The 25,603-nt window shown below is 41.6% G+C and overlaps 1 protein-coding gene across 2 annotated transcripts; it reads right to left on the bottom strand.

The window, feature by feature from the left end:
- Window positions 1-482: 482 nt before the first annotated feature.
- Window positions 483-24,519, bottom strand: ZFX (zinc finger protein X-linked). 2 transcript variants are annotated; one of them, XM_066176960.1, is made up of 8 exons: window positions 24,225-24,240; window positions 18,505-18,593; window positions 17,494-18,060; window positions 8,761-8,910; window positions 8,424-8,567; window positions 8,196-8,330; window positions 5,771-5,911; window positions 483-4,353 (listed from the first exon to the last, which is right to left on the bottom strand). In XM_066176960.1, the coding sequence occupies exons 2-8, from the start codon at window positions 18,563-18,565 to the stop codon at window positions 3,167-3,169; spliced, it is 2,385 nt and encodes a 794-aa protein (XP_066033057.1). In that variant the 5' UTR covers window positions 18,566-18,593; window positions 24,225-24,240; the 3' UTR covers window positions 483-3,166. The 2 variants fall into 2 exon arrangements, with proteins under 2 accessions (XP_066033057.1, XP_066033056.1); XM_066176959.1 differs by lacking the exon at window positions 24,225-24,240 and adding an exon at window positions 24,434-24,519 and having other exon boundaries at window positions 484-4,353.
- Window positions 24,520-25,603: the final 1,084 nt, after the last annotated feature.

Raw genomic sequence — 25,603 nt, 5'->3', positions numbered from 1 at the left:
GAAGCTGGGCAGGGCAGTGAGGCCCAGCTCAGGCATCCTCCCTGCGGAGCTGCATGGCGCTCACCCATCCCAGCGGGAACGGGGTGGGGGGAGCTGGGCTCCTGCTGAGGCTCACATGGCAAAACAGGCACCGGGAAACATTTATTCAGTCCCAGCAACAGCAGTGCCCCTCACTTGTTTCAAGGTCAGCTGGGGCGTTTTGGGAAAGTGTAGCAGCACTTGGTATGTAATCACCTTGCAGAAAAACACAAAGGCATTATCAGAAGTTTATCAGATGTGAATTCTTTAATATAAAACCAGGCATTAAAATGGATTTTGAAGACCTGCCATCCCTTTCACTTTTGCAGACTTCCAGGCAAAGGGACGTTTCAGCCACAGCAGGGACTGAATGCCCCCCGCCCCAGTGATACACAAAATGAGCCGAAGAGCAGAAGGGAAGTTAAAGTGCAGTGGAGCTGCAGATGACCGTGTCCCTCAGAACAAGGCTCCATCTCAGAACTAGCATCAAATAGACTAAACGTTTATTAAAAGGAAAATATTTTTAATTTTATTTTTTCACGTTATTATCAAGTACACAATTACAATAATGTCACACATCCCTATATGGTTCTATGTATTTTGTTTTTTTCTTTTGTCTTTTTTACAAAGTGTACAGAGGGAAGGACATATACAATATTTAACAGGGTATTTTCTACAGAACAATAATTTATATTATGTCCTTGTAAAAATCTGTACCTTTTTTAAACATTAAACTGAAACATCCATTTTATAGCATTTGCTAAGCAAATTATTTAAGAATTAAAACTAACCTGTAACTAATGTCAGTACATTAACAATAACTATAATTTCATTTTCTCTTTATACAGACAAATACATTTTACAAAATCCACTTGACCAAACCCTTAATTATTAAAAAAAAGTTTCAACATTGTGCTTTAAAAAAAAAAAAAGAAGAAAAAAAAAAGTGTGTATGATTCCAGGCTACGTAAGAGAAAGAAAATGCGTAAAATTGTGTTCTTTGTCTTTCAGCTTATTTAAAAAAATAAAGTTCAAAATGGCTAAAATCCTCAGCGCTACTATGGGAATTTATGCAGATTTTGTACACTTTCCAGGTTTCCAGTTAGAAAATGCTCGAACATAAGAGAGGGAAAAAAAGTAGTCACAGGCAGGTATTTTGCAAGAAGCGAGTGGGAATCTCTGCTGGGTGTTACTGCATCTGGTTTGGCATCAGCAGGCAATGGACACTACGGCCATGTAGGAAATCCACTGGCTTCAGCGGGGATTTCAAGGAAGGCACAATGCAGCACAGCCAGGAATTACACGCTAAGGGTCACGGCCCGCGAGTAGCAATATTACACAAGAGCACACCTGGCAAGTCTGGGGGCACTGCAAGCAGGCAAAGAAAGGAAAAAGCATCCTACAACACAGGCAGTGACATGGATTGGATTCTCCTGAACTGCACACTACAGACAAGTTCAGCTTACAGTGAGACAGGAGGGATGAGCAGTAGGGGCACAGCTCAGTAACAAGACAAAATACAAAAGGCCTAGAAGATGCACATCCAAAAAGGAAACCTTTGTCCCTCTATCACCCTAGACTTGAAACCATCACTAAAATTCCTGTTTGATTTCAACTGGAAGTTCACCTGCCTAGAAACAGGAATTAACGCTGGCCCAGTCTCTGAAGCCTTTCCATTAGTGAATTGTTGGTTACAAATCTATCCTAATCTGGCAGGCAGCCGGGATTGGCTTCTGCAATTCATCATCAAACAGTGGCTGGGGTGGGAATCTGAGCAAAAGGAGTAGGGCCAGGTCCTAAAATCTGGCCTGTAATTAAAATGGCTTGGGTGTTTTTGCTCCAAGGTTGTTAAAGCACATGACTTTGTGCTCAGTACATTTACACTGCAATTAGCAAATGATATGGAGCTACTTTAGAGTAGTCTTCAGGTGGCAAAATTGCATCTAATAATTGTAATATTCTCCCAGTTGTTTATAAACAGATTAAAAGAACTGGGTTAATTCTGGATACTGTACTAATTAATAAACAGCAGCTGAACACAGCTACTAATAGCTCAGGAAAAACATTTAACATAGTAACAGAACTGCATCTATCCTAAGTCACTTTTCTTATTAAGAATATCTATTTTACAGTGTCTCTACTCCTTATAAATCCATCTGCTTCGCTCCCTTCCCTTAAGCTCTCACTGTAAATATCTGGTTTCCAAAATCGAGGCACCTCTTGGTCTTAAATTTTATTCTAAAACAACTAACAATAAAAATGTGACTTGAACCACAAACTGCTCTTTCAAAGAAATACCAACATACATAAAAGCATAAAGTTTGAGGTACGTTTACCAGCACATACAGACAGTTGTGATCTATTGTTAACTCTGCAAATGGAACAAGAGTATTTTACGTTTCCAACATTTAAGACAGGAGTAAAGCAGAAAAAACCCAACTCTTTTGTAACACACAAAACCTTTCAAAGACAAAGAAGCACAGAACAATAAATGTAATATTTGCGCATACTTTTAAATTTGCCCAGGAAAGATAAAAACCGCCCCAAACCATTTTTTAAAATATTTTTCTCTCTGAAACCAGAATGAAAACACGAAATGACACTTGTAACTCCTCAACTGGAAAATAGTTTACCTGCCACGAAGTCTGTATAGTTAAACAGGACAATCAGGTGGGCTCTAGTGACTTTACTGTCAACATGACAATTCCCCATTTTATACACACCTCTGACAATTTTATCAAGAGAAATTTCGTATTTTTAAAATTCACGACAAAACTGCATTAACATGGACACTGTGAGTATCAACGAGGTCAGTAAGATAAATATACTTAAATAAACTATTACGGTTGAAAAATTCAGTAAGAGACAGGGTTTACTTTATTAAATGCAACTTTATTGTTGCCATCTTTTCTTCATTTATTAAACAAACTGAATAGAATTCAGAACACGCTATTGAACAAAAGGTATAAAAGTCAACTACAAGCAATAATCCTATTTTTATACAGCAATAAATCAAATGCACAGTATTTTTTTTTTGTTGGGTTTTTTTTGTGTGTGTGTGATCGCAGGTGATTGGCTTTAAAATAAGCTAACTGCCTGAAAGGCAAATTTCCTTTATAATTCCAGCCATAAGTCTGTGAAAGAGACTTTAAGGCAGCCCAACATCTTTATGATGTCGCATAATGTGCTGGTTCTTCTCTGAAGGCCTTCGGAAACCTTTCTTGCAATACTCACACCGGTGAGGGTAGTCTTTTGTGTGAATGGAAATCACGTGCCGTTTGAAGCCTGAGGCGTCTGTAGTGCTATACTCACAGTACTCACACTGATAAACTTTCCTGCCACTGTGTGTTTTCATGTGTTTTTTCAGCTCATTTTGTTGCCTAAAACCCTTTCTACATCTCTTGCACCTGAATGGAAGATCCTTTGTGTGAACTGAGAGTATGTGACGACTCAGAATGAATGGATCTGCAATTTTAAAGTCACAATGTCTGCACTGGTGCAATTTTTTACCTTTGTGAGCGGCCACGTGTTTTTTCAGTTCCGAAGGCCTGTGAAAGCCTTTATCACACATATCACACTTATGAGGATAGTCTTTTGTGTGGACTGAAATAATGTGTCGTTTCAGATCACTCGAGTTTGAGCTCTTATGGTCACAATGCAAACACTGATGTGTTTTACTTTCTTGATGCATAAGTGTATGCTGCTGTAGCTCTTTGGTATCTGAAAAAGTCTGGAAACAAATGTCGCACTTGAGCGGTGTTTCCTTACTGTGTTTAGTCTTTACGTGGGTTTTCAAGTTGGAAGAGTCGGCGGATCGGTATTCGCAGTACTGGCACTGGTAGGGCTTCTCACCAGTGTGGATCCGCATGTGCTTCTTCAGCTCCGACGGGTGGCGAAAGCCTTTGCCGCACTCCACGCAAATGTGAGGAAAGTTCTTGCTGTGGACAGCCAAAAGGTGGTGACTCAGTAACCCTTGTTCTGCTGTCTCGTAATCGCAGAATTTGCACTTGTGCATTTTATTAACTCCTTTGTCCCTGTGCACCATCTTGTGAGTAAATAAAGTTCCTGCGTGAGAGAAGGTTTTCCCACACTCATCGCATTCAAGAAGCTTTTCTGTTTTGTTGGTCAGCTTATGACTCTCCAAGTGGTTATGTAAACTTATTTTTTTATTCGTAGTGTAATCACAGTCTGTGCATCTGTATTTCTTCTTAGTAAGAAGGTGCTCCGGGTGGTTTTTCATGTGCCTTTTCAAGAAACCTCTGGATTTAAATTTCTTTCCACAAATCATGCAGGGGTAGACTGTCAATGGATGACCATCGGGGCCAATGATTATTGCTGAAAAATGACAGAAAACCCTTTATCAATATTATTATACAACAATACTGCACTTCAATAAATGTCAGATGTTAACAATAAGATGTACTGTTGAAAGATGGGATCCATACATTTTACTACACAATAAACAAGCTTGTTACTGAGTTAGGCAGAAGAAACTGAGGGAATCACCACTTTCACTCATTTTCATTACTAAGAGAAAGAAAACACTGGTTTTTGATGGAGACAACCAAAGATATTCTTCACCTCAAATAATTCTATTTTGAAGAATTCTGACTGAGTTCACACATTAAATACATGCAGAAACCAATGGCTGGTGCAAAAAACAGCAGCCAACTTGTTAAACTGAGTATCATCTAGTAAGCAAAGCACATAATCTTCTCTTGACCCTCCACAAATCTGTAGATAAAGTTTCATCTGGCAGTTTAATCACTTACCACTGACTACAATTTAGAAGTCCCCAAACTAACACCTCCTTCTTATGCCATCTGTCACAGCTACAATCTGAAGAGGTACCAAGCAGGAATCAATAAGAACATGTTTCACATACACAAACCTTTGGAAATTATTTGCACTCCTCTATCACCCTGATTTGTTTACACTGAATTTGCCTTGGCTCGTTAAAAAAGCTGTCTTGTCCAAAAATGTTTTATAAGGATAACTGACTAGCTGGAAATAGAAAAGGCCAACTTTAATTTCCACGGTTTACTAACTCAAGCTAAACAAAACAACTCCTACAGTTAAGTCACAATTTGGAAAGAAACTTTTAGTATTATTTAAGGTAAGGCTGCTGAAGAAAGAAGTTGTGTTTTTTCAACTTTATCAAACCAAATAAATATTCTGACCATAACACAATAACAGCAGAAACCAAATAATGCCACAGAACACTTCTGTTCTTACAGATGAAAGGAAAAAGGCACAAACATCAAGGCAATTCTATTCTACCATTAGAACAGGAAAGAGTGTAGAAGTTACACTAGAGAACATTAATATACATCGTTCAGACTTACCAGTTACCTACTGAGCTGATATAATGAAATGCATTGTTCTATATATTTTCAATCAAGGCAAAAAAGGGTTTTAAAAAGGCAGTATTACCGAACACCATTTACCTAACACCACCTTTTAAAAACTTATATTAAACATTAAAACAAATGTGGCAAGTTAAATATACAGCTTTTTAAACTTTTGCTATGATACTTTTTCCTGTGTCAGAGATGGCTTCCTTTAAAAGACCTGCCACAATCCAAACCACCCATGTATTTAAAATTTTTAAAATAAAACAAGCACTCATTTATAAAGCAGAAGTGTTGTCAATCAAGTAATTCCCCAAATCCCTCTTTTTACAAGACATTCCACGTGCACCTGTTTATGGGCAAGTGCCTGGATGAACGAGAGCCAGGCACCACACACTCACCTGTCTGATACTGTCTGGACTCAGGTCTCCTCTTCTTCTTTGGTTTTTGCTTGGCCAGTCTCCCAAGCCCAGATGACTCATCTATGTGCAAAAGAGCACTTGCAGTGCCATTCCGGCTTTCGATGCCATCGTTATTATTACCTACCAAGGTAAGTTAAAAAGTTACCTACCAGCACTGCAGGTAATTTGAGCACAAATTCTACAGTGGTAGCAATAGAAATGATAAACTATTATCTGGACATTTAATCAAACTGTTATCATGTACAGCATAAGCTGCAAAATGTCTCACCATGTAACTTAGGAATTATGTTTGGTATTATGAGTTTTAGCTTTGTTAACCTAATTTTACAGGAGTACATAATGTACAGGAATGAATGGCTTTTCATTACACAGAGAATTCTCCTTCAAATGTAGGATTTTTTGAATCTCTTTGGTTGCTGATTATACCCAGAACGTTTAAGATTAGTAAATAATAGCATGTCACAGTATTTACTGTGCCTGATTTTCTTCTCAGTCCTGAAATACATTTGTGTGTGAGCTCACACTCATTTCTGTATGTCTGAATTCAACTGACTGAAGTTTGTCACACACCAAGTTTCTGAACTGGAGCTGCGGTCAAAGAATCCTTCTGAACAGCCCATGAAGTGGCAAACAAAGTACACTACTTACTATTTATACATCTGATGCTTTAGCACTTACAAATTCTTTCTACTGGGAACAAAGATCATGCTCAGTGTTGTATAACAGAAAGAAGGAAAGTCTTTGCCTCACAGAGCTTTGAGTTTAATACACAAATGTCATCACTGTATGTGAAACAAACATGAAAATTACAAATACATTCAAGAAGGTATTTACTGGCAATCAGCTTAACATTGGTGATTTAAGGGCATAAGTAAACTTTCAGCAAGAAATTTTGTAGTCAGGTATTTACTCGAATCAATAAAAGCCAACATTTTTTGCTGAAAACAAAGCACAAATATGACAGGAAGACTCAAGTGGAAGAATGTACAAGATGCTCAATAGCTGTTCCTTTCTTAGAGTGCTGAGAATTATATATGTGATTAATGTAAGGAGACTCAGAGCCAGGCACATGTGCAGAGCTTGAAGATTCTCATCTATGTGCTAGCTCAAGTGTTCCTCTGCCATTTTCAGGCCTTCATGCTTAATTTCTCCCTGTCCCCACCATCTCTCACCCTGCATGCTAGGTTGCTTACTGCTGATAATGCAACCACTCCACTGTTTCCCATATTCCTAAATTCTCCTTTCAACTCCATCTCACTGTTTTTGACACATTCTGCTCAATTTTCTCCATCTCCTCCAAAATCACTCAATGTTTAGTATCCAACTTGTTTCAAGTTCACTTAATTTCATTTTTAATGCCCACTCAGACTGGCTTATGTCCTTTCCTTCTCACTCAAACTGGGCTCACCAGTATATGGCCTAAGATAAGGCTTTGGGTGCACTACCATCCATCCCCTAAGCAACTTTTAAAAGAAACTTTACACTAGTTAAACACACTTTAGAAGTGTTTTACACTTTTTAACACTGCTCCCTGAAATCTTGCCCTTCCTAACTTACGTCCAAGATTCCAGCCCCCACAGTATTCCCAGCACAATTGTCTGCTGGCACCATCACCACAATCCACATCATGCAGACATGTAACTTTTGTCCTCTACTCCACTATTTCTTTTGTTTTGTTCAGAAGGAGAAAGGGACAACACAGAAACATTTTTTCAGATGAGAAAAGACAGAAACATTTTTTTCAGATGAAATTCGTGTCTTAAGCTTACAAAAGTTTGGGACACCAGTTTGTGCACCAATTGGTGTTCACATGCCAGTGATGAAGAGAAAATGGCTCTGCATGCTGGAAATACTCTAAAAGTTCTGCTACATTCTTAATATCTCCTTCCAACTTCCTTTAATTAATCAATTAATTATTGCCATTAGTGAAATTACATATTTATATGATTGTTCTAGAAAGTACTGAAATCAAGCTAGAGCTCAGTATTGCTTTTCACTGCTACACTGGATCTAATGTACTCCCATTTGCCTTCTTTTTTTGCCCACCCACACCCCCCCTCCAAAATATTCAGTTCTACTCCCAAGCCAGCTCTCACTGTGTCCTAAAACTCTGAGGAACAGATGTACTTGGGAATAAATTTTTTAGCTGGAAGCTCACGTATTTCCCCTTTCACATCATGAAAATAGGAAGGAAAATGCCTGTTAAATAGGAGCAAGAAGAAGCCTGCCTTACAACTTCCCTCTTCCTTTCTTTTTAAAGCTCATTATGATAAGAAACCATTCTTCAACTAAAACTCTAAAACAAACACCAAAGCACAAAAACTCTAGAGACTACCCTCCACAAACCAATCCCTGAAACTTTGCTGCAGTGTCACCAAGAATAATTCTTCTGACTATTACTTACCATAAGCTGCTGCCCAAGCTATGGGCATGAAAGTTTTAATTTCGGTGTCATCGATTTGCTGTTCATGGGCAGCTGCGGCATCCTCCTCTCCTACAATCACTTCCATATAAACCTCGTCAGCTATTTCTGCAACATCTAAGAGAAAAAAGAAGTTAAAAAAAATAAAATAGGAATGCTGCACTGCTGAAAGTGAAAATTCCTGCTCCCAAAGGAAAGCCACCTACTTACTTAAGTCTTCGTCTTCATGCTGAGAATCATTTACAGTCATGTAGACCATTTTCTCCCTTGGAATACGAATACTGCTATTCTGATCGAGCAATCCAACTGCGTGGTCATTCTCTGGCTCGCTCTCCACAATGTCTACTGTGCCCCCTGATCAGGAAGACCAGAGCAAAATATTTTCAATACACTTGACCAAAATCTATGCCAAACCACAAAAATTTGGAAGTTTGTCAACTCTTTAGCATTAGACTCACAGGTCTTTACAGACCACTTGAGAGAAACCACAGTCTCATGCAAAATTGCAAGTGTCAGGTTGGAGTATTCTCAAACAAGCGTCTTTTACCTAAATCGTCTTCTCCAGGATCTGCTTTGAATATATAGACCTTGATGACTTCTGGACAAATGCCATCCACTTTACAAGAGCCACTTTCTGACTCTGCTTCCATGGTAATTTCAGCAGAACCTTCGTGTTCTATCTTACCAGCATCATCCACTACAAAAACAAGTTATTACAATTACCCAGTCATATGCAGATAGACATAGATGAAAGACTTTATTAGTTTATAACTCGTATTTGGAAGTAGTTCACAATTATGAAAATTTTAAATTATAAATTTTTTTACTAAAAACAATAAAAGTTGTGATAAAGAACCTACCCATTAATATTTTTTTTCAGATCCTTGAAAACAGGGACAATAAACACTAAAATAAATTCAAGCTGTTATCTCCTAGTTAAGGTGGAAGTGCAAGAATGCTGCAGTGACAGAACTAGAAGCATGAGCACCACACCAGGCAATGCTAATAAGGAAACTGTGATCTGCATCAAGATGATGGTAGAAAGAAAGTACACATCAGTAGTTCACTCCGTGGGATAATTTCACTTATTCTCAGTTTTAATTGCTTTCTCCTTCACAACTAATAAGCTATTAATTGTTCTTTCCAAAAGCATTATCTGTTGCTGAACCCTGTCCCTGATGCAAGCGGTACTACTGCTGCCTGTCAGACCTGCAAAGCATTGGTACTGATGCTTTTCCAGCTGCCAGAAGAAACCTGAAAGGCAACTCCAGGAAGAAACTTCCACTTTGCTCCTGCCCTCCACAGCCACGGGATGGAGCACAGCACGAGTGCTCTCCGGCCACTGCAATGCTGGGAACCTGTCCTGGTGCCATTCCCTTCCTGCTGCAGCCCTGAGCACTCCCAAGCTTTGCGCTCCCACCTCCAGAAGGACACCACACCACGCTCCAGCCTGAACTGCTGAAACTTGCCCAGAATCCCACAGAGCCATGGCTGACAGCCAGCTTTACGAGGAACACACTTGGATTTTTGAGGCATACTGTACATGGGCACCTCCCCCGCATCTTACTTTACCAAGAACAGGTTTTCAAGAAAAAAACCCAGTAAGTTTGCATTCACAAAAATCAAATCCAGCATCTGAAGATCTTTGGAGAATCTTCCAATTTTCAGAAGCCCCAGATGTTTCTTCAGTGTTGAGATTATTTAAGAATTCTTAATGTGACAGAATACTTATGTAATTTGTGAGTTTACTGTCACTCCCTAAGAGTCAGGCATGACTTCAGTTCATGACAGAGACACGGAATTTATACTAATAGAAGTCTAAGAACTGTCCTATAAATGGTGAAGAATTTTAAACTACCATGCCTAGCACATACCAAATACTTCACAAAGTACGCTTACTTCAGTCATTGAACTACCCTCACAAATAAATCATAGCTTTACTACTCACTAACAGCATTCTTAAATTTATTTCAATACATATTTTAAAAAAAGCTCAAAATGTTATTACTATTATTTTCCTGCCATGAAGTCAATAAATTAGTCTTTGAATTAGATAAACTATCACATGTTCTGTCTCACATATCAAACACAACTGTATTTCAGTACAATTTCTCAATCAGGCATCATTACTCACAAAAATAAGAATAACATTAAATTATAAAGCACTAACATAAATTAGTCTGTCTCCCTCCTTACCAAAAGAACAGCAGAAGAAACATTAAATACTTGAATGCCAAGACCCTGATCAGTGGCCACCACACAGTTTCAAGCACTAGGATGTTCAAAAAATTACTTTGTGTCACAGGACAACATAACGTCTTGTGGCTGAACCCCAAAGCATTTAAAGTAAAAACCTTAAGATGTTCTTTTGAATCCTATTAACAACGTAGCTCCACAGTGTGTATATTCAGTTACTAACAGACTTCCCTGACTTCTTTGTCATATCCGTGGTATACCAAATGTCACTGGAACTCTGATGAAAAAGAAAGTTTGTTTTTGTTCCTACACTACATTTATGTAGCTGTTCTCCCTTAACTTGGCTGTTGCCAGTGTCAGGCACATGTACTTGGAAGGCTTTCAGAGCAGTGTGGGCTGACTTTACACCTCTGAAGCCAAAAGGGAAGACTGCCACCAAGATCAACTGACGGCTGGAACATACCCACAAGGAAGGAAAATCACGGCTAAGCCAACCAAACCTATGTGCATGATGTGAAATAGGCCCATTTCTTTTAACCAAACCAGACTTTTTTACTTCCATTTACATATGGAAGTATCCCTTCACAACTTTCACACAACCAAAGAATTCTAGGTCTTAGTAACATGCTCTATTAATACTTTGAAATAGTTCTCCAAGATTCTAAGTATTATTTATCCAACATAATAAAAAAAAAGTTATAAAATTTTGAGCTTGTTTATTCCTGAATTCCCTTTATATTCAGCATTGTTTTAAAAATGTAACAACTGGTTTAAATATTTTTTAATGGAGCCATTGAACTGTAAGGAAATTGATACGTAGGAGGCATGAGGCCAACTTTTCTCATCCAAAAGGAAAAATACTCACTCTTGACAGGTGGTAATACTTTAAAAACTGAAGCCTCTGATGGGCTTGAAAAGCAGTAATATTTGCAGTATAGTAACAAACAGGTAACAGGCTGAAAAATAGGGTGGAAAGAAAAAGATACTAAAGAAGACAAAAATCAAAGGAAGAGACAAACAAGGTGAAAGAGAATGGGTATCTATCACAGAAAGTACCATTTCCAAGGTAATTTGTCCTATGGCTACACAAGCATTTATTTATACTGCTTCACCGGCAGCATTTTATGAAATTTACTTTCTATTTAACATTTGCCTAAAGTTTCTGCATTCTCCATGTGTCTCAGTCTCACAATGAGAGAAAATGATATCCAGAAATACTTGATAGATCAATGTTTGAAGTTGGAACTCTGATGATATTAATTTTTCATCTGAATTCATAGCCCATCAAGGGGTCCCACAAATTACCATTCATGGCTGATATTCTTTCATATTGCTCCTCTTTGACATTAGCAAAAAAAAACCCCAAAACCCCCCAACCAAACAAAAAAGAGTACTTAAATTAGTTAAGCTTCTAAGACACCACTTCCTTTTAAGTGGAAGCCCTGAGCATTACTAAACTAATCACAAGTCACATGCTAGAAAAAACTTCAGGCTAGCATTACTCCAGTGCTGTCACACCTTGTGCCGCCATTTTATCATATATGAACCAGACACTAAAAACTTTAAATGTCTGCTTTTTTCCCTCCTATACTAGCTGGCAGCTTTCACTTAGTAAACAAGTGGATACAAAGTAAATCTCAAAGTCAAAAAGAAAAACAAACCAAAACCCAGAAAAATTACTGGACACAGTATTATTTTACATGAATTGCAAGAATGCAGTCTATGGTTAGTTTGCCAAAATTCTTCACAGACTTCACTGATTAGAGCAGCCTGCTCTTTGCATACTGTGAGCTGCAAGAAATAAATAAGCATGTGCTTCTCCAATGTTGCAATAATTGCTTCCATACAAAGATAATTCTAGAATTGTAATGAAGAGCACAAACAGATGAGAAAGGTGTCACACAACATGAAAGCCGTGGCATATTTAAAACCTGTGTAGTTAGCACTTACAGAGAAATCAACAGAAAGACCAACAGGTAAAAAAAATGAATAAAGAATAAAGTAAAGAAATAAAAGATACAGGCAACAACAGATACTGTGTGATCTATCCCAATGACAGCATTTCTTAGAAAGTACTAAATTTAATTTAAGAAATCATTTAATAAATTAGTAACAGCCAAAGAACAATTATCTCCAGTATCTCTACCCTTCTATTAAAACACATCCAACGGCACTTTTGGGACAGATCAAGCTCCTGTGCTTTGAAAATAAACTCCATATTTAAAACCCTGTCGAGGTTAGTTTCCCCACACAAAAGCATAAACATCAGACCAAGATCCTGATTTGCTTCAACATCTTTTATTTAACCATGATACATGCACTTTCCCCAAGAAGTGGCTTTTAGGTTTTTTTATATCAAATATTTGAGGGATAGGAAGATAAAGACTTTGCACTCTTGCAGTGATTTATTCCTAATTAAAAAATGCAAACATAACTGCCTTTATTTTTAATGAATGACATAACTTTTAAAACTTATTCTGTCCTACCATTTCTCCTCTATGTGGGATCTAATGAGGAAAATGAAAGGATTGTAAAAAATAAAATTCACTTAAACACAAAGACGCCTTCCATCTTTTTCAAGTACCCACCGCTTATTGCTAAGAAACACACCAAAACAAACAACCTGAAGAAAAGTTTATCTACACCAGTTAAACAGATCTTAAAAATGTGTCAACGGAGCAATTAGACAAGAATCATCTATTTTGTCAGACTTTATGCACCCAAATGGTTCTCTCTGCTGGTAAAAAAATGTCTATCATGGGATGCTTATCTGCTTACAAAATAAACAACCCTATTTATGCCTTAACTATAAAGGCCATTACCAACTATTCTCTCTAAAACAGATTAAAAGCATTCTGTTTTCCCCTGCCTTTGTTCAGTTACTTGTGACAGAAACATCTACTTCGCTCAAGAGCAGACAATTCCTAGTCCACTGTAGAAGCTATTTTTACCATACTTATTTCTTGAATGACAAAGCAGGTTTCCTATGAAAACAGTTAACCTATGAGAACAGAGAAATCTGCTCTATTTTGAATTTAATCCATTGCCTTTACACGTGAGTATATCCTATGCATCTAAAGGTCCTTCCAGGGTAGTAATCTAGCAGAGGTGTAATTTCTGAGCTTACAGCTGGGATCCAACACTTGTCATTCTTGTCCTCTGCCCCTAGCACACAAACCAGACTAGCTATGAGACATCACCCAGCCCGAGGTAACTCCTCTTTCCAACACCTCTGAGGGCAACCAACCTCCTGAGCAGCCTGAGCTGCGACAACTGTTGGTGCCACTCCAGTGGTCAGACAGAGGCATGACAGCAAGTTCTATCTCAGAGAAAGAAAAATGAGATTGGTCCATCAGACCCATTGCTTTCAACTTAAACATCCAACAAGGGTGAAAAAAGACTGATTTTCATATTCATAGGCCTAGGTGAAACCTTTCTCTCTCTGTGAGTTACCCTGGGTTCACGCATTCCTGTAATGAAAAGTGTTAATTCAGATAAAACAAACCAGACACATGTCCATCTCAGAGAAAAGCAACGGGATGGATGGATGGATGCATGGATGGATGGATGGATGGATGGATACAACACAGCTCCCATATCTGCAAATATTTAAATTCTTAAAGCTGCAGTTTAAGCCTTGTGAGGCTGCCCTCCACTCTTTCCAGACTCTTGTGCCTCACTATTTTTATTGAAATAAGAGTATATCAGGATACAACTGTTCTTACAGAATCAGTAAATGGCAGAGGATGTGTCTATCTTTGCCAAACAGAATGAAACCAGACAAAAAAAATCATCAATTTCTATCTTGTTGCCAGGTGCAGGGCACTGTTTTCCTTAGTAAATGTAGAATGTTTGTTTTATTTTGACAAACACCTGTTAACCTCACCACTAGTGTTTCACTTATGGAGAAATGGTTCTCCAAGCTACCAAATAATTAGTACCAGTGTGAGTCACAGCACAATTTATACTTTCCTCACCCAACTCATGGCTGGTTATGGAATATTTAAAAGGAAAAAAAAATAAATTAAAAAAAAAAATTATCAAACCTCCTTTCATCTTTTTCAAGCCACTAACGGGTAGGTTTGCATTCTTAGTTGAATGAATATCTGATTCTGCTCTGTTGTAAGTGCCCCAATTCTACCATGCAACAAATATGAATCTTGAGGGCAAAAACAAAGTATCCAAGAAAAAAATTAAGTACATCTAAAAGTAACTGGTGATATAAAGCTGTGCCAAGAAACATTACCTTGAAAATGAAGATAGCAAAGACATATTAATGCCAAAGCTAAATTAAATCTAATTGGGAAAAGAAGTACTAAAATACTGAGCTCACTGAAGCAGAGTCACAGAATGAAACCCACAGGAACTGTACTCTTAAAAGACAAACCAGCCTGAAACCAAGAAAGAAGGTAGAAACACAACATTTAAAAAATGTACACACAGATTATTCATTTCAAATCACATATTTTTCAGGAAAAAGCTAAGAAAATGATCTTAAGATAATATATGTATACTCAGCTCATTCGGAACAAAGCTGGAAACGCTTAAAGAGAGCCACAAAATAGGAAAAAGCAAAAAGATTTTGCCAATAGCTTCCACTGAAGAAAACAGATGGAGAAACCTACGACAGAAAGAACACCAAGTGACATCCCCTGCTTTTCAAGTGCCTATCTGAAAGAAGGCAAAGGCATTCTGAAGAACACAGTCTAGCTCACAGATCTGGGAAGCAGTAACATTTGGCTACTGAAATGGCAGACAAGATTACATTCCAACATCTGCCCCTGCAGTTCAGGGAGGTTTGCCAGAATCTAACACAAATTTACAAGTTAGGATGAAAAACCCAGAACTGGATTGGCTGATGTTACTACCTTTTGAAAACTAACTTCAACTGAAGAACTGAGACAGGCTTCAGATCAATGAACACATACACTGCTGATGCACACAAACAAAAAAAATTAATACAAATCATATTTTTGATACAACAAAGAGACTGTTTGGCAAGACAGTCTTTACTTGATGGAAAAGCACCAGACTCTGCCTTCACAACCAGAAGAACTTGTTATGCAGGCTTTAAACACAGTAGGTGGTAGTAGGGACTTCCCTCTAAAATGAACTGTAGAACATTAAACACAAATAGAATGCATATTTTGTAGTGTAACCATTATTTTAAATGCTGGCTTATTTAAGGTTCTGAATCTAAACAAAGTACATTGCAAGAGACATTTAATAATAAATAAAGTTTGAAACTGCAGAAATACGTGACTAAAAATGGAGAATACCCCAGCAAAAGTGAACAACTGAATTTCTGAGCTTCCTGCCACTCACCACCTGTTGACAACTGGTGTATCTAAGAAGCCTTCCCAGCTAGATGGGGATCATCCAAAACAGCCTCTACCAAGACATTGTGTCCTTGTTCAGCCACTGCCAGCCGTGAACAGGACACACCCCCAGCCCTCTTGGTGCACTTCCACCGGCACGGTGTGCCCAGCGCCTCGTGGCTGCAGCCCCAGAGCCCTGCTCTGCTGCAGGGAAACCTCCACAGGAGGAGTGAGCACAGACAGGAGCAACCATGCCTTGGAGAGCTGCACTCAGGGATATGGAAGGGGGAAGGTCACCACCAGAATCAGGCCTCAATTATCCATAGGCACATTATCCACTTTGTGGTCTAACCATGCAGCAGGTTCAGAAGCATTTGAGCTGCTTTCATCTGATTTAACTTGGGTCCAGAATCAGAAAGTTTTATCTGTACCACACTAGACAAGAGTGCATTTATCAGTCTGGATCAATGTAATTTCAGAACAGATCCCCTGACCTATTTCACCTCAGTACAGTCCTGAAGTTTAATTTACAGTATTTTGTGTGATCCATATTTTGCATTATCCCATTTCATTGTTTTCCCAGATAATAGAGAATTAACTGTACCTCATATAAACTCAAAACATGGCTGCAACAAGGTTACTCAAGGAACTCAAGAGATGATAAATTAAGAAATGCAGTGATCCTAGGTAAGGAGAAGCAACATTAAAATTTGTAAGTACAGAATATAAAATTAAAACAAATTATACATTTCAAAAATGTGTCCAAAAGTAAAGAAGGGGGAAAAAAGGGGGAGGGAGGAAAGGAAAAAAAAAAAAAAAGGCAACTGAAGCACAGCACGAAGTACACCTCATCGATGGAATCATTTAACACCACACAAAACTGAAGTGCCTGAAATGGCAATTAAACAAACCAGCCTAACAAGGCTTTTCTATTTCTACAATAAATAAATGTTCAGCATGACACTGTGATGTTCCTAAGTGCTGCACTGAGTAATCACTATACTAAGTAACATACTTAGAGTAAACTCTAGTTCACACAAATGTATATCCTCAGTAGAAAAAGGACTGATGATATGCTCTTTTTTTCTCCACCCTCTATTTAAGCCTTTTGAAATGTGATTCAAATAGATTGTGTCACTGCTCCTAAGGCAGATTAAGACATTCACTTCTCAATTATGAGCAGCAATAGCTACTCTTTTTGTTAGATGCATACCCCTGTCCTTTGCTTAATCAAGAGAAAACACATCCTAACAGCAAAAAAACCCATACTGCTGTCTGCATCCAAAAATAAATGGAGTGCAAGAGGTGGGGGCTTAGCAAAAAAACAAGACAAGGACTGGATTTTCAGAAACCACGTTTTTTTACTCTTTCTTTTCCATTAAATATTTTTGTTTCTTTAATGTCCTGGTAGTCATCTTAGCAACCTCCACGCATAAGCATTTTTAGACATCATCACATTAATTTTTTTTCAGTTCTTATTAAGTATATGGCATTGGGTTTACTGGCATTCTTACTCCTTTGTTCATATGCTAAAAATTGCTACAGAAATAACTTATAATCAGGCATGCATTTGCCAGTGTTTCTCTCCATTAGCTTCACCAGAACTTTCAGCTGGTACACGTTCCTAAAAACATGTGAGTACATTTGTGAGATCTGCATTTCAATAAAAAACACAGAAACTCTGCTTTGGGTATTGTCTTAAGCCCTCCCTCAGACATTTCAAGCCCATATTAAAAGAACTTGGATGGCTTTACCCAAACACTTACAGGAAATCATAAGGTAATCATCACAGTTGCCTTTCTCATCTTGATGTTCCACAGGGATTCCATTGGCATCGATCACTGCCTCTGATGCACAGTCTGCCACCAAGACTTCCTCAGAAACAACATCTGTTCCCAGAGTATCTGTGACAATATCTGCTTCTTCAATGTTATCATGAACTACATGTTCTACGTGTCCAACTTCAGGTACATGCATTGACTCGGTTGTCAGTACATGCTCTGGTATAGACATTGTCTCTGCCGTTATGTCAGAAGCTAGAACATCATCTGGGACAGTGCAATGAGCCAAGGAAACCTCCTCAGCTACGTCTGTGTCCAGCACCTGCTCAGGAATAATGACTGTCTCAGAGACATCTGGCTCGTCCATGATGTCTGGGCACTGAACATCCTCGATAACAACATCCTCAATGACATCCTGGATGACTACGGAGTCTGGGTCATCGGGAACAAAATTGTGCACAGTTATATCTGAGTCCACTACATCTGAAACAAACACTGTCTCCTGTACTTCCACAACAATCTGATCCCCATCCATATGTGCTGCATCAGCTCCTGAAAAACACAATCAAAACGGCACTTGAATTGTAAAACTGTTTCACATGAGGTGGTTAATAATTGAAATTACTTCTGTTTCACTTCAACTTTTACACTATGCTCCACTTTAGTAAAACAGGCATAACAGTATATGAACCATTAAGATAGATAGATAAAGCAAGTCATCAGAGACGCTAACATAATTAAAATGAACAAGATTTTGTCTCCTAGAAAAGATTTGCAATTTTTAGACTCTCCCCCAATACCCAAACAACTATCACTTGACTGAAAGAACAGTAGCTCATTCATATTGCTGAGTAATAAAAACAATCCAAACTCAAAAGCAACTACTCTATACAAAAGCATTGATGCAGCACAGCACTTCTAAGCAAATGCAGAATAAACAATAGTCAATTGCATCTAATGTGAACACTCTTATCTACAAATTATCTCCTTACAGACCTGTTGGATCAAAAAATGCATTTGGCTCATGTGGCTGCAATTCAAGCCCATCTTCATCCATGGCCTTTAACTCTCATCAGTCACAGTGTCTGCAGAAGATAAAGAAGAAAGGTTATTTCACTTGTGTTAGGTGAAGAAGGGTGCCTCTGTCTGTGTACCAAAAAAACTGAAATTTTGGGTGCATGGAAGCTAACACACAGCACCTCATGACTTTAAGATGCATCAGATTTCACTCAGGGTCCCTCAGTCTGGGATTCCAGCAATACTGCCCTGGATGACCAAACACACACTGTCTGAACTAGGGTATGAGGCCCAACACTCAGGGCCCATTTCTTCAAACCCTATGGCTTCACAAACACAGAAGCAGCTCATGAAGGAATGTGAAAATACTATTTCCTTATTATCTTTAAAAAAAAAAAAAAAAAAAAAAAAAAGAGAGAGAGAGAGAGAGAAATTAAGACAAAGCCCAGACATACACCTACTCAAGAAACTCAAGTCCCTATTGGATGGAGAGGAATATAGAACTGTCAAATTATTAAGGCTCAATATGATAGGTTAAACATGGAGAGCTCATTATCTGAAATGCACACCAGTTCTCATGTCCTCATGTTCATTCTTGGACAGTCAGGAAGAGTTCACTTTATGTCACTTCAGGAACTGAAATCATCAATGTAAACTGCTTCCAGAGCATAACATCAAATGTTTTCAAACCTAGATCTATAAATATTTTCAAAACTCTTGCCCTAAGAAAAAGGACCATTAGTGTCATGAGTTAGTTCTCAAAAATTACCATATGTCATGTTCCACCAAAATTTTTGAACAGAACGTCAACATTTCAATGCATAATGATGAGGATTTCAATCTTCTTAATGAAAGAACCAAACAAGACCATGAAGTTAAAATACTTGCAAAAATGTGAAACTGCAATCGAAATTCTGCTGCTTACATATGTGCATTACAGCTGGATAAGGCAAACCTAGCTGGGTAAAATGCAGTCAAACATAAACTTGTACTATTCCTTTGCACTTAAGTCCAACTACTTTCCTACACTGAGACAGAGCAAGAGGCAACAGAATGTTACTTCATGTTGCTGCTTGTATTTCTGTACAAGTGGAAGATGTTATTTTTCTTCCTCCAAACATTTCTCACAGTCACAGGCAGAAAGCACCCCATTTCTGTGATACTTTCACAAAAGACATACAAAACATGAAGATTCTACCCAAGGTTTCCATAAGAATCATAACCTTTCCAAATTACATCAAATAACATTGACATTCGTTAAGTCTTTATTGGGGAAACTGCTATACAATAGAAAAAAAAAAAAAACCTAGTCCAAAACACAAATCTAAACCCCTAATCTAGAACAAGCATTTTCTAAACTTGCCCCACTTTTTAGCTCAAATTTTCTTGACTCTCCACCTCTGGAACTCTCCCCTGGGGTGTTGTCCAGCCTCCAGTGCAGTCACTCGAGCCTTGTATTTTACAGAAGTTGAGGGAGAAATATATCCAGACATAGAACTGGAAGAAAAATAATGGAACACTAATTATTTTCCAAGGTGTTCTGTATTTGTGCGATGCTCAGCTGGAAGGCCTCTGTATTTTAAAGACAGCTGTGCTAACAAGCCACTGTGGCATTCAACTGGACATAAATCACCTCCCAGTTATTCCGACTGTCAAGCACTCCCACCGGAAGTGCCCACTATTAAGAGGAACCGCTCTTCACCCAAGGCTTTTTTTCAGAACTATGATCAGAAGGAAAGTGTTTCTCAGCCCCAGATGTAAGAAACAGCTTGACTGATGGCAATCAACTTCTGCCATGCCAGAGAAACAAGAACAGAGTAACAAAATCCCATACAGTAATTCCAGCAAGAATTATTCATACCCAAATTGCTTTCCTTCCATCTATTTGGTATACACCCAACGAGTCTAACAATGTCCTTCCTATTTATCTTGTTGTATTTTCTGTGTTGCCTTCACTGTTTAGTTTCTTGTCTTCTGTTGCTTCTTTTCCGACTTTTGGTGCGCCTGCACCAATATTATGTTCATGACCTCACCTGCTCATTTCATCCCTCCAGCTTCTAACTACAGTACACCCCCCTCATTCACACACACCTCTGCTACCCACCAATTTGTAGCAAAGATTGTATCAGCAATTAGGAGGGGGAAGTTTTTTGGTAGGAGGCAAAGGAGTACTAAGGGTTGGCAGAAATAAAACTGCCTCTCTCCTCAGACAACACACACATAAGAAGATGGAACTCTCTGTCAAGCGCTCTGGGAAAAGTTCAGATGCCCTTTGTGGCAGTGCTTTTGAGGGCTGTGTTATCACACACATCAGCCTGTGATCTGCTGTGACCTGACCAGCCTGAAGTGTCAGTTCACCACCAGCTACTGGAAGAACTGGCATTCGTTTTCTCTGCTTCCTGCTTTCACCACCCACCTGACCAACACTCCACCACAAATTCCTACTTCTTATGATTCATGCCTGTACTTTCTCTATCCTATCCACTCCCTAAATTCCTCCCTTCACTAAGTGAGGCACTCTTTCTCTGTCCTTCTGTCTATCCTCTTCACCCATGAGACGCAGAGGTCTCCATCACTACTTCCCAGCTTCTTGTAAGTGCCCACTAACACCATCTCTTCCCTGTTTTTCTTGCTGTTGCCTGGATTTCAGGCAACAGATGCTAAACCCTAAATGTCCCTGTGGTGTTCAGGAGGTGCAGTTTCACAGCAGTAACAGCCCAGCACACTCTCCACCTGCAACTGCCTAACTCTGGCCTCTTCTGTACTGGTCAGGTCTTCTCACCTACACTGACAAAATGTGCTCAAAACAAAGGCTCAGGCTCCAACAAACCAAAGACACTTCCTGGGCACACGGGCTTTTATGTCTGAGCCTTAAAAAGGCAACCAACATTTGCTTTGGTGCTTGTTCCAGAGTAGAAAGCAACTTCAATACTTTCACTCAGTGAATCTCTTACTAAATAATATTTCTCATAATGTGCTTTAGCATAGAGACCCAGTCAACACATCAAATGCACACCAACTCCTACCCCTGTGCAGGACCATGTGGAGTTTCAAAGTGCTCCACAAGGGCACAGGCCCCATATCCACAGAAATTTGCTGCAAGAAGACCAAAAGAGGACGTAGGCACTTAAAACAGAAATAATGGAACTATCTGAAATAAGAAGAATGTCCTAATCAGAATCTGCAGCCCAAAAAGGCATAAAGTAATTTGTCTATGGTTGAGGTCAAAAAATACAAAAAGATTCCCGAAATCACTTCAGGGTTTGAGCATTCAAACCAGGAGATAAGAAAACACTGTTTCTTCCTGCTTGCTCCTCTGAGCAGAGGGTGAGCACAGGGGCACAAGATGAAGCCACACAAAGGTAGGAACAGCACAGGGCTCTGTACCTGCAACAGCAGCTCCGTGACACCAGAAATACCAGAGCTGCTTCTTGCAAGCACCACAGAGAAGATCTTCAATTCCCTGGCAAGCACCCCAAGCTCTAGCTCTGTGGTACCATAAAGGCTTGGAAGCAATTCCAGCTCCTCACTTTCCTGCAAGATTTCAAGAAGGACAGAGACTCCTCTCAGTCCTTCCAAAACATTCTAGCTGACACTTACCTCAGGACCCAGTTCTGGCATCAAAGCCAACTGAATCAATTTTTCAGTTCCAGCTTGGGAACCCAAACTCTCAAAGAAAAGCACGTGCCCAGCCATGCCCCTACATTTAGTCCTCCTCAACTATGTGGGTCTTTGTTCAAATCTCAGGAATTCTGGTAACACTCTTCTACCACTGTGATACAAAAAAAACGGAGGCACCCAGAATCAGGTTTTATAACCTCTGAAAAGAACTAAACATCTACACCTTTTACATGTCTTGGATCCATGACAGCTTCACGTGGATCAAGAACTAATACAACTTTGCAATACACTTAATTCTGTCCATACAGTTAGTTTTTACAAACTGATCTTTACCTATTTACTCAGAGACATGGAAGGTTTTAGCTTTATGAAAGTCAAGGTAACATTTTCAAGTGGAAGGACAGATGGAAAATTACATATTTATGGAGGAAATGGTATTACTGTATTAGCAATAATCTTTCAAAACAAAAATGATTGTGAGAACAATCAGCCAAGAGAAGTAACGCAGACAGTGCACTAGTCCTGCCACATTACGGATCCTTGACTCAACAGACCTAGCAAGGTAATCAAGATAAAATATAAAGAAATAGACGAGCTGTCACGTTTTAAAGAAGGAGCAACTTTAAAAATAGAGCTCCTTAAAAGAGATTTAATATTCCACAGAAACTGTTTCTCTGCTCTTACCAAAAAGAAAAAAAAAAAAAAAAAAAAAAAGAAAAAAGAAAAAGAAAAAGGAGAAAAAAGGGGAAACTTCAGAAAAGCCATCCCTGTGAAAAAGAAATATACAACATAGCCACTTGCCTACTCCTAATTTGCAATACGGCCACAAACCAAATATCCAGGCAGCAAAACTCTTACAAATCAAGGCATAAACCAGCAAAATTCCCCAAGCGCAAGTGCTGGCCCCTACCCACGCTGGGATGACTTAGTGCACAGCCACAACCATGTTCCCGTGGTGCCTTGCTACATCCCATTAAAAACTGCGGCACGCCTGGCATGTCCCAATTGGGTCAGAGCCCCGAGCCACCGCCGGGCTCCCGAGGCGGCTCCGGGCTCAGTCCCCGCCACCGCTGCAGTGTCACAACTCGCCCGACGTGACCCACTTGTGGGGAACACGCACACATACTGCTCGCAGTGGCACACACAACGAAAGGCAAAATAAAAAAAAAAAGAAAAAAAGAAAAATTACACTCCTATAGGAGTTAATTCCTGCCTTGAAAATAACCCCCGTTATTATAAGGTGGAAGCGCAAGAATAAAAACGATGTTACAAATGTAACAATGCGATCGTTCAGCTGCTAATTTCTTGACGCATCTCCCTCGGTTTTGGCAGGAAAATCAGTGCTGCTGTTTTCATTGCAATTCCGTAAAAAAAGCCCTCAAGTCATTCCCGTCTTTGTTGTAGTTCAGTGGTGGGGTATCTGCAAAAGCCGACTAAAAAAAAAAGGGTCTGCTCCAGATTTCACTGGGGTGTTGTGCACCAGACGACAGTAATTCCAAAGGAAACAAGGTAATTCTTAACGAAACCTAAATTAGGGAAATGACCGATCCCAGGCGCACCTTTGAACCAGCACCAAGGGGGCCCCAAGGAGATTATGGGGCGGCTTACGGGGCGAGTGGGCGAAGGCGGCTGCGGGAGAGCTCCCGGCGCTGCCGAGCCCGCGCCGCCCGAACCCCCGGCGGGCGGAGAGCAAGGAGATGGCGGGGCAGGGGAGGACCCGGCCGGGAGCCCCGGCGCGGCCGCGCAGGAAGCCGCCGCGGGCCGGAGCGCGCCTCGCTCCGCTGCGCCTGGCAGCGTGGCAGCGGGAGGCGGGGAGGGTGTGGAGGCTGCGGGCGGTCCCTGCCGGAGCCCCGAGGCTCCCCCGCCCCGCCCGGCCCGACCCGGCCCAGCCCGACCCGGCCCGCGCGGGGCCCCGGCTGTGCGAGCGATTAATTCAAGATGGCGCCGGCGCCCTCCGCCCCCCCCCCGCGCGCGCCGCCATTTTGTCTCCTCCTCCAGACACCTCCGAACCCCCCCCGGCCGGGCCCGCGGCCCCTCACCGGCCCCACTCGCCTCCCCCCGGGCCCGCGGCCACCCACCTCCGCTCCGCGTTCCTCACGCCACCTCCCCCGCCACCCCGGGCCGCGCCGGGCGTGCGGGACCCGCCGGCGCAGAGCCCGCGGCCCGCTCCTGTGGCGGAGCCCTGGCGCGGCCTAGCTGCGGCCTCCTCGCGGCCTGCGCCGCGGCCTGTGCGGGCAGGGGGAGGCCCGGGCCGGGCGGGCGCCAGGGCCCGGCCCGCGGCTCTTACCGTGCGGGTGGCGGGCGGCGGCGCTCGCTCGGCGCGGCCTCTCTCAGCGCGACTGGGCCGAGCGCGGCGGCGGCGGCGGCGGCTGCGGCGGGGCGGGCGGGCGGGCGGGAGGGGAGGGAGGGGCCGAGCTCGGAGCTGAGTGGAAGCGGCCAAGCTCCCCGGGCCGGGCCCGCCGTCAGCACGTCACGTCACTGCCCGAGAGAGCCCAGGAGCAGGCGGAAGGGAGCGCGCCGCCACCGCCGCCTCGGGCCGCCCGCCCGCCCGCGGGGGCCGGTGCGGCCGAGTGGGCCGGGGGCCTGTGCGGGGCAGGCGAGGCGGCGGTCGGGGCGGCGGGGCGGGGGCGGCGCGGCGGCGCTCGGTCCCGCGCCTCCTCCTGCCGCCGCCTCCGCCGCTGCTCGGCCGCGCTGCGGCGCCCGGGGCTCGGCGTGCGCCCGCGGAGCGCAGCGGTGCCCCGGGACCCCCTCCCCGCCCGACCCCTCCATGCCGGCAGAGCCCCCCCGCGCGCCGCCGGGCCCGCGGCCCGGGTCGGCTCCGGAGTGCGGGCCCGAGGCTGCGCGCCCCCGCCGCGGGCTGGGACTCGGCTCCGCGCGGCGGGGAGTGGGTTTTAGGGTGCGGGTTTTTAGGGTGCGGGGACTCCGTTCTGGGGCGGCCGAGGGCCGGGGTGACTTGGGTGGCGCCGGGTCAGCCCGGCGCGGGGCGCGGCTGCCGGCGGGAATTGCTGGGATCAACAAGGACGGCGGAAGGCAGCCGGTGCGGTGCCGGACCGCGGGTCCCCGCGTAGAACACGGACCGGTGGCTCCGCGGGGGCCAGTGGCACTCGCGTAACAGCAGTACCGGCTGGGAGGGTGGTCGCATATGGTGGACTGTGGAAAATTGGAAATAATTTGGCATTGAAACCTAAGGCCTGTCTAGAGGTGTTTTTTCATGCTTGTCGTAAAAGTTAATAAGATTTTTTTTTTTTTTTTAGGAGAGAGTTGCTTTTGATCCATGGAAGATGCACCCTAAAGTTTCCAAGGAATTAGAAATTAAGTGGGTAACCTCATGGATGTGAGGAGGTACCTCCATATTGGTTGCATAATTGAGAGTTCAGGCCTCGAGGAGGTTTCTTCAAGAGGCCTTTTTAACGTTTAAGGAAACTGGAAGGAAATTGGCTGTTGCACTTATCAAATG

Source organism: Chamaea fasciata, unplaced genomic scaffold, assembly GCF_029207755.1.
Source record: "Chamaea fasciata isolate MVZ Bird 193981 ecotype frontalis unplaced genomic scaffold, bChaFas1.0.hap1 SCAF_2, whole genome shotgun sequence".
Taxonomy (NCBI): domain Eukaryota; kingdom Metazoa; phylum Chordata; class Aves; order Passeriformes; family Sylviidae; genus Chamaea; species Chamaea fasciata.
Note: the sequence above shows the minus strand (reverse complement) of the source record. Positions and strands in the feature narration are given on the sequence as shown.